At 47.4% G+C, this 14,238-nt stretch overlaps 1 protein-coding gene across 1 annotated transcript in view; it reads right to left on the bottom strand.

Annotated features, from left to right (window-relative positions):
* LOC106594110 (protein sidekick-2) overlaps positions 1-14,238 on the bottom strand; it is a 150,533-nt gene that overhangs the window by 20,488 nt on the left and 115,807 nt on the right. Inside the window, exons 37-38 of the mRNA XM_082976327.1 lie at positions 8,591-8,728; positions 2,981-3,142 (exon numbers count right to left, since the gene is read on the bottom strand). Coding sequence (XP_082832453.1) covers positions 2,981-3,142; positions 8,591-8,728 — 300 coding nt within the window. The remainder of the gene's footprint in view (positions 1-2,980; positions 3,143-8,590; positions 8,729-14,238) is intronic.

A 14,238-nucleotide genomic window follows, 5' to 3' on the forward strand; every position in this document is an offset into this window, starting at 1 on the left:
TGGTCTGGTAGTGATGATAGCTGGACCAGAGATACTGTGTTACACACCTTCTCCTGGTAGCTGGACCAGAGATACTGTGTTACACACCTTCTCCTGGCAGCTGGACCAGTGATACTGTGTTACATACCTTCTCCTGGTCCGGTAGTGATGATAGCTGGACCAGAGATACTGTATTACACACCTTCTCCTGGTAGCTGGACCAGAGATACTGTGTTACACACCTTCTCCTGGTAGGTGGACCAGAGATACTGTGTTACATACCTTCTCCTGGTCCGGTAGTGATGTTAGCTGGACCAGAGATACTGTGTTACACACCTTCTCCTGGTAGCTGGACCAGAGATACTGTGTTACACACCTTGTCCTGGTAGCTGGACCAGAGATACTGTGTTACACACCTTCTCCTGGTAGCTGGACCAGAGATATTGTGTTACACACCTTCTCCTGGTCCGGTAGTGATGTTAGCTGGACCAGAGATACTGTGTTACATACCTTCTCCTGGTCCGGTAGTGATGTTAGCTGGACCAGAGATACTGTGTTACACACCTTCTCCTGGTCCGGTAGTGATGTTAGCTGGACCAGAGATACTGTGTTACATACCTTCTCCTGGTCTGGTAGTGATGTTAGCTGGACCAGAGATACTGTGTTACACACCCTCTCCTGGTCCGGTAGTGATGTTAGCTGGACCAGAGATACTGTGTTACACACCTTCTCCTGGTCTGGTAGTGATGTTAGCTGGACCAGAGATACTGTGTTACACACCTTCTCCTGGTCCGGTAGTGATGTTAGCTGGACCAGAGATACTCTGTTACATACCTTCTCCTGGTCCGGTAGTGATGTTAGCTGGATCAGAGATACTGTGTTACATACCTTCTCCTGGTCCGGTAGTGATGTTAGCTGGACCAGAGATACTGTGTTACATACCTTCTCCTGGTCTGGTAGTGATGATAGCTGGACCAGAGATACTGTGTTACACACCTTCTCCTGGTAGCTGGACCAGAGATACTGTGTTACAGACCTTCTCCTGGCAGCTGGACCAGTGATACTGTGTTACATACCTTCTCCTGGTCCGGTAGTGATGATAGCTGGACCAGAGATACTGTATTACACACCTTCTCCTGGTAGCTGGACCAGAGATACTGTGTTACACACCTTCTCCTGGTAGCTGGACCAGAGATACTGTGTTACATACCTTCTCCTGGTCCGGTAGTGATGTTAGCTGGACCAGAGATACTGTGTTACACACCTTCTCCTGGTAGCTGGACCAGAGATACTGTGTTACACACCTTGTCCTGGTAGCTGGACCAGAGATACTGTGTTACACACCTTCTCCTGGTAGCTGGACCAGAGATACTGTGTTACACACCTTCTCCTGGTCCGGTAGTGATGTTAGCTGGACCAGAGATACTGTGTTACACACCTTCTCCTGGTCCGGTAGTGATGTTAGCTGGACCAGAGATACTGTGTTACACACCTTCTCCTGGTAGCTGGACCAGAGATACTGTGTTACATACCTTCTCCTGGTCCGGTAGTGATGATAGCTGGACCAGAGATACTGTGTTACACACCTTCTCCTGGTCCATTAGTGATGTTAGCTGGACCAGAGATACTGTGTTACATACCTTCTCCTGGTCCGGTAGTGATGTTAGCTGGACCAGAGATACTGTGTTACAGACCTTCTCCTGGTAGCTGGACCAGAGATACTGTGTTACACACCTTCTCCTGGTAGCTGGACCAGAGATACTGTGTTACAAACCTTCTCCTGGTCTGGTAGTGATCTTAGCTGGACCAGAGATACTGTGTTACACACATTCTCCTGGTAGCTGGACCAGAGATACTGTGTTACACACCTTCTCCTGGTAGCTGGACCAGAGATATTGTGTTACACACCTTCTCCTGGTCCGGTAGTGATGTTAGCTGGACCAGAGATACTGTGTTACATACCTTCTCCTGGTCTGGTAGTGATGTTAGCTGGACCAGAGATACTGTGTTACACACCTTCTCCTGGTAGCTGGACCAGCGATACTGTGTTACACACCTTCTCCTGGTCCGGTAGTGATGATAGCTGGACCAGAGATACTGTGTTACACACCTTCTCCTGGTCCGGTAGTGATGTTAGCTGGACCAGAGATACTCTGTAACATACCTTCTCCTGGTAGCTGGACCAGAGATACTGTGTTACACACCTTCTCCTGGTCCGGTAGTGATGTTAGCTGGACCAGAGATACTGTGTTACTACACACCTTCTCCTGTTCCGGTAGTGATGTTAGCTGGACCAGAGATACTGTGTTACACACCTTCTCCTGGTCCGGTAGTGATGTTAGCTGGACCAGAGATACTGTGTTACACACCTTTTCCTGGTAGCTGGACCAGAGATACTGTGTTACACACCATCTCCTGGTAGCTGGACCAGAGATACTGTGTTACACACCTTCTCCTGGTCTGGTAGTGATGTTAGCTGGACCAGAGATACTGTGTTACACACCTTCTCCTGGTAGCTGGACCAGAGATACTGTGTTACATACCTTCTCCTGGTCCGGTAGTGATGTTAGCTGGACCAGAGATACTGTGTTACACACCTTCTCCTGGTAGCTGGACCAGAGATACTGTGTTACACACCTTCTCCTGGTCTGGTAGTGATGTTAGCTGGACCAGAGATACTGTGTTACACACCTTCTCCTGGTAGCTGGACCAGAGATACTGTGTTACATACCTTCTCCTGGTCCGGTAGTGATGTTAGCTGGACCAGAGATACTGTGTTACACACCTTCTCCTGGTCTGGTAGTGATGTTAGCTGGACCAGAGATACTGTGTTACATACCTTCTCCTGGTCTGGTAGTGATGTTAGCTGGACCAGAGATACTGTGTTACATACCTTCTCCTGGTCTGGTAGTGATGTTAGCTGGACCAGTGATACTGTGTTACATACCTTCTCCTGGTCTGGTAGTGATGTTAGCTGGACCAGAGATACTGTGTTACATACCTTCTCCTGGTCCGGTAGTGATGTTAGCCTCCACCTCCGGCCCGTAGGTGAGTGTCTTGGCTCGGATCCTGAAGTTATAGGTCACCCCGTCAGCCAGGTCCTTAATCTTCATCCACAGGGGGGTGCTGCCCTTCACGTCCACTGTGACTATCTTACTAACACCTGGAATGGAGCGGAGAGGAGACAGAGAGGAGTCAGTATAGAGATACAGGCTGGAGATACTGGAGGCTAGAAGCTACACAACATACGCTAAATATACAGTGTCTTCGGAAAGTATTCAGACCCCTTGAATTCTTCCACATTTTTTTACGTCATAGCCTTTTTATAAAATGTATTAAATAAAAAAGAATCCTCAGCAATCTACACACAATACCCCATAATGACAATGCGAAAACAAGTTTAGATATTTTTGCAAATTCATAAAAAATAAAAAATACTGAAATACCTTATATTCATAAGTATTCTAACCCTTTGCTGTGACACTCGAAATTCAGCTCAGGTGCATCCTGTTTCCATTGATCATCCTTGAGATGTTCCTACAACTTGATTTGAGTCAACCTGTGGTAAATTCAATTGACTGGACATGATTTAGAAAGGCACACACCTGTCTATATAAGGTCCCACTGTTGACAATGCATGTCAGAGCAAAAACCAAGCCTTGAGGTCAAAGGAATTGTCTGTAGAGCTCTGAGACAGGATTGGGTCGAGGCAGGGATCTGGGGAAGGGTACCAAAACATTTCTGGAGCATTGAAGGTCCCCCAGAACACAGTTGCCTCTATTATTCTTAAATGGAAGAAGTTTGGAACCACCGAGACTCTGTCTAGAGCTGGCCGCCCAGGCAAACTGAGCAATCGGGGGAGAAGGGCCTTGGTCAGGGAGGTGACCAAAAACCCGACGGTCAGAGCTCTAGAGTTCCTTTGTGGAGATGGGAGAACCTTTCAGAAGGACAACCATCTTTGCAGCACTCCAGAGTGGCCAGACAGAAGCCATTCATCAGTAAAAGGCACATGAAAGTCTGCTTGGAGTTTGCCAAAAGGCACCTAAAGACTCTTAGACCATGAGGAACAAGATTCTCTGGTCTGATGAAATCAAGATTTGCCTGAATGCCAAGAGTCAAATCTAGAGGAAACCTGGCACCATCCCTACGGTGAAGCATGGTGGTGGCAGCATCATGCTGTGGGGATGTTTTTCATCGGTAGTGACTGGGAGACTAGTCAGGATCGAGGTAAAGATGAACGGAGCAAAGTACAGAGAGATCCTTGATGAAAACCTGTTTCAGAGCGCTCACGACCTCAGACTGGGGCGAAGGTTCACCTTCCAACAGGACAATGACCCTAAGCACACAGCCAAGACAACACAGGAGTGGCTTCGGGACAAGTCTCTGAATGTCCTTGAGTGGCCCAGCCAGAGCCCAGACTTGAACCGGATCTAACATCTCTGGACATCTGAAAATAGCCCCATCCAAACAGACAGAGCTTGAGAGGATCTGCAGAGAAGAATGAGAGAAACTCCCCAAATACAGGTGTGCCAAGCTGGTAGCATCATACCCAAGAAGACTCGAGGCTGTAATCGCTGCCAAAGGTGCTTCAACAAAGTACTGAGTAAAGGGTCTGAATACTTATGTAACTGTGATATTTCAGTTGTATATATTCAATATATTTACAAAAATGTCTAAAATCTGTTGTTGCTTTGGGTATTGTGTGTTGATTAATGAGTGAAAAAAAAACTATTTAATCAATTTTAGAATAAGGCTGTAATGTAACAAATGTGGAAAAAGTCAAAGGGTCTGAATACTTTCTGAATGCACTAGGCCACACACCACTATACATGGACAGACAAGCAGACCTTTGCACACACTCAAGGACACACAAAACACATTAACACAAGGACACACAACCTACATATCACACTTTTCCACCTCCCTACTGACAGTTCATGGTAGCACCTTTCCACCTCCCTGCTGTCAGTTCATGGTAGCACCTTTCCACCTCCCTACTGACAGTTCATGGTAGCACCTTTCCACCTCCATACTGACAGTTCATGGTAGCACCTTTCCACTGCCCTACTGACAGTTCATGGTAGCACCTTTCCACCTCCCTGCTGACAGTTCATGGTAGCACCTTTCCACCTCCCTACTGACAGTTCATGGTAGAACCTTTCCACCTCCCTACTGACAGTTCATGGTAGCACATTTCCCCCTCCCTACTGACAGTTCATGATAGCACCTTTCCACCTCCCTACTGACAGTTCATGGTAGGACCTTTCCAACTCCCTGCTGACAGTTCATGGTAGCACCTTTCCACCTCCCTACTGACAGTTCATGGTAGCACCTTTCCACCTCCATACTGACAGTTCATGGTAGCACCTTTCCACCTCCCTACTGACAGTTCATGGTAGCACCTTTCTACCTCCCTACTGACAGTTCGTGGTAGCACCTTTCCACCGCCCTACTGACAGTTCATGGTAGCACCTTTCCACCTCCATACTGACAGTTCGTGGTAGCACCTTTCCACCTCCCTACTGACAGTTCATGGTAGCACCTTTCCACCTCCCTACTGACAGTTCATGGTAGCACCTTTCCACCTCCCTACTGACAGTTCATGGTAGCACCTTTCCATCTCCCTGCTGTCAGTTCATGGTAGCACCTTTCCACCTCCCTGCTGACAGTTCATGGTAGCACCTTTCTACCTCCCTACTGACAGTTCATGGTAGCACCTTTCCACCTCCCTACTGACAGTTCAGGGTAGCACCTTTCCACTTCCCTACTGACAGTTCAGGGTAGCACCTTTCCACCTCCCTACTGACAGTTCATGGTAGCACCTTTCCACCTCCCTACTGACAGTTCGTGGTAGCACCTTTCCACCTCCCTACTGACAGTTCATGGTAGCACCTTTCCACCTCCCTACTGACAGTTCATGGTAGGACCTTTCCACCTCCCTACTGACAGTTCATGGTAGCACCTTTCCACCGCCCTACTGACAGTTCATGGTAGCACCTTTCCACCTCCATACTGACAGTTCATGGTAGCACCTTTCCACCTCCCTACTGACAGTTCATGGTAGCACCTTTCCAACTCCCTACTGACAGTTCATGGTAGCACCTTTCCACCTCCCTACTGACAGTTCATGGTAGCACCTTTCCATCTCCCTGCTGTCAGTTCATGGTAGCACCTTTCCACCTCCCTGCTGACAGTTCATGGTAGCACCTTTCCACCTCCCTACTGACAGTTCATGGTAGCACCTTTCTACCTCCCTACTGACAGTTCATGGTAGCACCTTTCTACCTCCCTACTGACAGTTCATGGTAGCACCTTTCCCCCTCCCTGCTGACAGTTCATGGTAGCACCTTTCTACCTCCCTACTGACAGTTCATGGTATCACCTTTCCACCTCCCTGCTGACAGTTCATGGTAGCACCTTTCCACCTCCCTGCTGACAGTTCATGGTAGCACCTTTCCACCTCCCTACTGACAGTTCATGGTAGCACCTTTCTACCTCCCTACTGACAGTTCATGGTAGCACCTTTCCACCTCCCTACTGACAGTTCATGGTAGCACCTTTCCACCTCCCTACTGACAGTTCATGGTAGGACCTTTCCACCTCCCTACTGACAGTTCATGGTAGCACCTTTCCACCGCCCTACTGACAGTTCATGGTAGCACCTTTCCACCTCCATACTGACAGTTCATGGTAGCACCTTTCCACCTCCCTACTGACAGTTCATGGTAGCACCTTTCCAACTCCCTACTGACAGTTCATGGTAGCACCTTTCCACCTCCCTACTGACAGTTCATGGTAGCACCTTTCCATCTCCCTGCTGTCAGTTCATGGTAGCACCTTTCCACCTCCCTGCTGACAGTTCATGGTAGCACCTTTCCACCTCCCTACTGACAGTTCATGGTAGCACCTTTCTACCTCCCTACTGACAGTTCATGGTAGCACCTTTCTACCTCCCTACTGACAGTTCATGGTAGCACCTTTCCCCCTCCCTGCTGACAGTTCATGGTAGCACCTTTCTACCTCCCTACTGACAGTTCATGGTATCACCTTTCCACCTCCCTGCTGACAGTTCATGGTAGCACCTTTCCACCTCCCTGCTGACAGTTCATGGTAGCACCTTTCCACCTCCCTACTGACAGTTCATGGTAGCACCTTTCCACCTCCCTACTGACAGTTCGTGGTAGCACCTTTCCACCTCCCTACTGACAGTTCGTGGTAGCACCTTTCCAACTCCCTACTGACAGTTCATGGTAGCACCTTTCCACCTCCCTACTGACAGTTCATGGTAAATGAGCGTGAGTGTCCCTAATAAACAGATGTGACCTATCACTGCACCCCTCCAGATAGAGAGACATGTTCCTCCACCATCCCAGATCCTGCTGTGCCTCTTTCTCTCCCACAAGGCCGACTGCTCTAGGGGCCAGATAGAACCCATTAGTGGCCAACAGGCCTGGGACCACAGAGGTTCTCTACCTCCCATTCCCAAACCATCACCCCTGTCTGTTCCTAATTACTAAGGAATCTGGAGACCCAAACACACATACCAGCTATTAGCTGCGTTTTCTCTCAACAGGAGAGAGAGGAAGTTGTAAACAAGCTGACTGCATGTGGCCACAGGGTCGGCATAGACCTACCCAGCTGTAACAGATTAGGACACCAATCTAAGACCATGAAAGTGGTGGTGCTAGCTTATGACTGTAAATCATCTCACAGACTGATAGTAAACTATCTAGCTATCTGGGTAGTTTAAAGGCATAACAAAGTAACTAACAGCCTTCCAGCCTTCCAGGCTCCAGAGGTTCTCACCGTCCATGGGTGTGTGAGTGTGTGTTTGTGTGTGTTTGTTTGTTTGTCTGTGTGTACATGTTTGCGTGCGTGTGTGTGAGTGTGTGTGTGTGTATATGTAAGTGTGTGTTTCTCACCATCCATGAGCCTGTGTGTGTGTGTGTGTGTGTGTGTGTGTGTGTGTGTGTGTGTGTGTGCATAAGTTCATGTGTGTGTGTGTTTTCTCACTATCAACACTCGTGTGTGTGTGCGTGTGTGTTTGTGTCTCACCATCCATGAGACTGTGTGTGTGAGTGTCTGTGCGCATGCGTTCATGTGTGTGTGTGTGTTTTCTCACTATCAACACGCGTGTGTGTGTGTGTGTCTCACCATCAACAGGTGTGTGTGTGTGTCTCACCATCAACAGGTGTGTGTGTGTGTCTCACCATCAACAGGTGTGTGTGTGTGTCTCACCATCAACAGGTGTGTGTGTGTGTCTCACCATCAACAGTGTGTGTGTGTGTGTGTGTGTGTGTGTGTGTGTGTGTGTGTGTGTGTGTGTGTGTGTGTGTGTGTGTGTGTGTGTGTGTGTGTGTGTGTGTGTGTGTGTGTGTCTCACCATCAACAGGTGTGTGTGTGTGTCTCACCATCAACAGGTGTGTGTGTGTGTCTCACTTTCAACAGGTGTGTGTGTGTCTCACCATCAACAGGTGTGTGTGTGTGTCTCACCATCAACAAGTGTGTGTGTGTCGTACCATCAACAGGTGTGTGTGTGTCTCACCATCAACAGGTGTGTGTGTGTGTGTGTCTCACCATCAACAGGTGTGTGTGTGTGTGTGTGTCTCACCATCAACAGGTGTGCAGGGCTCGTAGACCAGGCGGTAGCCCTCGATGATGCCGTTGGCCTGGCCTGGCTCTCCCCACGACATGTTGACTGACGTGGTGGTCAGCTCACTGAAGTGGAGGAAGCTGGGTCTACTGGGGGCTGGAGAGGAGGAGGAGGGGGAGAGGGAGGAGAGGGAGGAGAGAGGGGAGGAGATAGAGAGGGAAAGAGAGACACAGGAGAGGGAGAGGAGAGGGAATGAGAGAGAGAGAAAGAGAGCCATGGTTAGGGAAGGACACTTAGGCTGGCACACCATGGTCCTGTCAGGTCCTAGATCACGTGACAACTCCCTCCATCCGGGATATGCTGTTGTACAAGTCAAACACACTACTGAAAGCCTTATCTGGAAAGCCACTATGTGATTGAGTTTAGTCCATATCCTGGCAGTCTGCTTCATTCATCAAAGTCATTATACTGAAGCAATACTAGTATTATTCTTGGGGACTGGGAATGATACAATCATCCATTCATCCCCTGACCTTCCAGAAGTTATGTGAGAATTCTGCATTAAATTGCCAAGGCTTGGGTTGGCTCCTCTCCCAGTTACCCTGCAGAGCAGAGAGGAGTGGGGAGCCAGAATATTCTGCAGTCTCTCTGTTTTAACTCCAGAGCCCTGCAGAGCAGAGAGGAGCAGGGAGCCAGAATATTCTGTGGTCTCCTCAGTACTTCATCCCCTCTGCCTCTCTCTGCAATGTCACAGTCCTTCAAGAGGCCGGGTGGCCAGGCTGGCTGCGGGAAACACCAGAGGAATTCATTCTGTAAACTGATTCCCCTCTAGAAACCACAGAGGATGTTTTAGTGTGTTTGTCTGCAGGGGGGTGACTGACTGAACACAGGCCTCTTTGTGTCTGTCAGTAGTGTGGCTGGACCTGGGTCAGAACAACCCAATCCACATGTGTCCCCCTCACTCTACAGTACTAGAGTTGAATGGCGAGAACACGGTTACTGAGATTTACCGAGGGCTAAAATCAAATCAAATCAAATGTTATTTGTCACATGCGCCGAATACAACAGGTGTAGACTTTACCGTGAAATGATTACTGACAAGCCCTTAACCAACAATGCAGTTCTCTCTATTTACCGCCCAAAACCACTCCATTTTCCCAGGATAAATAACTGCGAGAAACCAGTAAATTATAATAAATCATTTACATGAACAGCATGACGTGAAATGGAACTGTTTAATGATATGCGTTGTCTAAATCTGGATTGTCTACGGCCTTCTCTCTGGTCACTGCATGATGACTCATCAACGCTCAGGCTGGGGACCGGCAGCCCATCTCAGTACGTAGACCTATCATCTCATGGTAACCTTTTGTTCTTGTGACAGGTAGGCCTACATTTGCTGCAGCACAGCCTACGCTACAGTAATATAATGACCGAATGCGTGTCTAATTTACCCATGTCCATCTGGCTTTCAGGGGTCAGCTTATGTTTTAAATGTAAAGATGTTTATTTTTTTTGCAGCTGCAGTTTTAAAACCCTCCTATATAGTTGCTTTAGATCAGTGTATGAGACAGCACACTCTCACTGTCTTTCACTATCAAACAATTCCATTCAAATGGCATCTAAAGTACAGAATCCTGTTCTAGATTGATATATAGGCCCATATACAGATGGCCTAGCCTACGTCTTTCAGGAAATACATTTAGCCTCATATTTAGCTAATGAATGATGGGTGATGCATCATGAGCTTCTAACTTATAGCCTCGGTGTCTTGTGCAAAACGCACACACCTGTGCTCCGCTGGCCTGTCTCCTTAAACGCTCCTTACTGTAGCTCTTGGAGTCCTATGCAGGAAAAACTAGACTAGCTTGCTGGACATCCTTTTGTAGCATTTCTTATACCAATAGACTATTCTAAGAGGGACGCAAAACTCTTGTTTTCTGAATGTTAAATACAGCAGCCATAGAACTCACTGGTAGTCTGAAAGAAGAACAGCCAGTAGAACTCACTGGTAGTCTGAAAGAAGAACAGCCAGTAGAACTCACTGGTAGTCTGAAAGAAGAACAGCCAGTAGAACTCACTGGTCGTCTGAAAGAAGAACAGCCAGTATAACTCACTGGTCGTCTGAAAGAAGAGCAGCCAGTAGAACTCACTGGTAGTCTGAAAGAAGAGCAGCCAGTAGAACTCACTGGTAGTCTGAAAGAAGAACAGCCAGTAGAACTCACTGGTAGTCTGAAAGAAGAGCAGCCAGTAGAAGTCACTGGTCGTCTGAAAGAAGAGCAGCCAGTAGAACTCACTGGTAGTCTGAAAGAAGAGCAGCCAGTAGAACTCACTGGTAGTCTGAAAGAAGAGCAGCCAGTAGAACTCACTGGTAGTCTGAAAGAAGAGCAGCCAGTAGAACTCACTGGTAGTCTAATAGAAGAACAGCCAGTAGAACGCACTGGTAGTCTGAAAGAAGAACAGCCAGTAGAACTCACTGGTAGTCTGATAGAAGAACAGCCAGTAGAACTCACTGGTCGTCTGAAAGAAGAACAGCCAATAGAACTCACTGGTCGTATGAAAGAAGAGCAGCCAGTAGAAGTCACTGGTCGTCTGAAAGAAGAACAGCCAGTAGAACTCACTGGTAGTCTGAAAGAAGAGCAGCCAGTAGAACTCACTGGTCGTCTGAAAGAAGAGCAGTCAGTAGAACTCACTGGCCGTCTGAAAGAAGAGCAGCCAGTAGAACTCACTGGTAGTCTGAAAGAAGAGCAGTCAGTAGAACTCACTGGTAGTCTGAAAGAAGAACAGCCAGTAGAACTCACTGGTAGTCTGAAAGAAGAGCAGCCAGTAGAACTCACTGGTAGTCTGAAAGAAGAGCAGTCAGTAGAACTCACTGGTAGTCTGAAAGAAGAGCAGTCAGTAGAACTCACTGGCCGTCTGAAAGAAGAGCAGCCAGTAGAACTCACTGGTAGTCTGAAAGAAGAGCAGTCAGTAGAACTCACTGGTAGTCTGAAAGAAGAGCAGCCAGTAGAACTCACTGGCCGTCTGAAAGAAGAGCAGCCAGTATAATTCACTGGTAGTCTGAAAGAAGAGCAGCCAGTATAATTCACTGGTAGTCTGAAAGAAGAGCAGCCAGTATAATTCACTGGTAGTCTGAAAGAAGAGCAGCCAGTATAATTCACTGGTAGTCTGAAAGAAGAGCAGCCAGTAGAACTCACTGGTAGTCTGAAAGAAGAGCAGCCAGTAGAACTCACTGGTAGTCTGAAAGAAGAGCAGCCAGTAGAACTCACTGGTAGTCTGAAAGAAGAGCAGCCAGTAGAACTCACTGGTAGTCTGAAAGAAGAGCAGCCAGTATAACTCACTGGTAGTCTGAAAGAAGAGCAGTCAGTAGAACTCACTGGCCGTCTGAAAGAAGAGCAGCCAGTAGAACTCACTGGTAGTCTGAAAGAAGAGCAGTCAGTAGAACTCACTGGTAGTCTGAAAGAAGAGCAGCCAGTAGAACTCACTGGCCGTCTGAAAGAAGAGCAGCCAGTATAATTCACTGGTAGTCTGAAAGAAGAGCAGCCAGTATAATTCACTGGTAGTCTGAAAGAAGAGCAGCCAGTATAATTCACTGGTAGTCTGAAAGAAGAGCAGCCAGTAGAACTCACTGGTAGTCTGAAAGAAGAGCAGCCAGTAGAACTCACTGGTAGTCTGAAAGAAGAGCAGCCAGTAGAACTCACTGGTAGTCTGAAAGAAGAGCAGCCAGTAGAACTCACTGGTAGTCTGAAAGAAGAGCAGCCAGTATAATTCACTGGTAGTCTGAAAGAAGAGCAGCCAGTAGAACTCACTGGTCGTCTGAAAGAAGAGTGAACGTGTGATGGCGGGAGGCTGTAGTAGTTATTTATTCAGACCCATAACCAACCACTCATTCTTCATGAAGAGAAGTGAAAGCCCTCTGCATCTCATTCTAGTCCTGCATTATTCAAGGATGTGATTAGAAGGATGAAGATAAAGACAATGAAATGTATTTCATTTAACTGTTGAAAGCGAGGAAGTAATGAGGCAACAATAGAGAGAGAAAGAGGAGGAAGGCTAATAACATTAGGGGAAATGTTATGAAAGGTATATATGCGTCAGCCTACCAATTATACAAATAGGCCCTATTATATTTCTAAATTAAATCTAATTCGCTAGCCTATACTTGTAACTTTGTAGGCCGCATGTGCTGCACCAGAATCGCATGTGCTGCACCAGAAGCACGTAATCCCAGTCCATATAATACAGTATAATACAATACAGTACAGTAATACAGTTCACACTCAAAAATATTTGCCTACTGGAGCTAGTTTCATGTATTTACCCAAGAGAGCATATAGCTAGCTACATCTATGGGCTTTATTTTTTATTTCTATCAAATCCAGACAGTATATGCTTCATATGCTTTTCAATAAATGTCCGGTTTTGGCGGGAAATACTGGGTTACCCAAGAGAAAAGTGATTTATTCTCAGGATGAAACATTTGTAAAATACTGGGAAAATATTCAATCCTATACAGTACCATCCTCCTCCTTCTCCCCTCCTCCTCCTCCTCCATGAAAACGTTAGTAGTAGCTGTCAAATACTTATCAATAAGACTCAAACCCCCCCTCACCCCCTTGACTGTAAGTTCCCACATCCTGGGTCCAAACTTGTCCCATATATGTCCTATTTACTATAAGGGAAAGGGACAACATTGACGGTTACACAATCTGTATTGTGCAGTACGTGTCCCTGGTGCGGAATACCAGTGACTCAAGCTGACAGCTCTCATCCGTTACTCCTGGAGTGGGCACAGGATCCTGAGAATATCCTTCAAACTGAACTGGGACGTGAGAACAGAGAGGGCACAGGGTCCTGAGAATATCCTTCAAACTGAACTGGGACTTGAGGACAGAGAGGGCACAGGGTCCTGAGAATATCCTTCAAACTGAACTGGGACTTGAGGACAGAGAGGGCACAGGGTCCTGAGAATATCCTTCAAACTGAACTGGGACTTGAGGACAGAGAGGGCACAGGGTCCTGAGAATATCCTTCAAACTGAACTGGGACTTGAGGACAGAGAGGGCACAGGGTCCTGAGAATATCCTTCAAACTGAACTGGGACTTGAGGACAGAGAGGGCACAGGGTCCTGAGAATATCCTTCAAACTGAACTGGGACTTGAGGACAGAGAGGGCACAGGGTCCTGAGAATATCCTTCAAACTGAACTGGGACTTGAGAACAGAGAGGACACAGGGTCCTGAGAATATCCTTCAAACTGAACTGGGACTTGAGAACAGAGAGGACACAGGGTCCTGAGAATATCCTTCAAACTGAACTGGGACTTGAGGACACAGGGTCCTGAGAATATCCTTCAAACTGAACTGGGACTTGAGGACAGAGAGGGCACAGGGTCCTGAGAATATCCTTCAAACTGAACTGGGACTTGAGGACAGAGAGGGCACAGGGTCCTGAGAATATCCTTCAAACTGAACTGGGACTTGAGGACAGAGAGGGCACAGGGTCCTGAGAATATTCTTCTAACTGAACTGGGATTTGAGAACAGAGAGGACACAGGGTCCTGATAATATCCTTCAAACTGAACTGGGACTTGAGAACAGAGAGGACACAGGGTCCTGAGAATATCCTTCAAACTGAACTGGGACTTGAGAACAGAGAGGACACAG

Source organism: Salmo salar, chromosome 06, assembly GCF_965601325.2.
Source record: "Salmo salar chromosome 06, fSalSal1, whole genome shotgun sequence".
Lineage (NCBI taxonomy): Eukaryota > Metazoa > Chordata > Actinopteri > Salmoniformes > Salmonidae > Salmo > Salmo salar.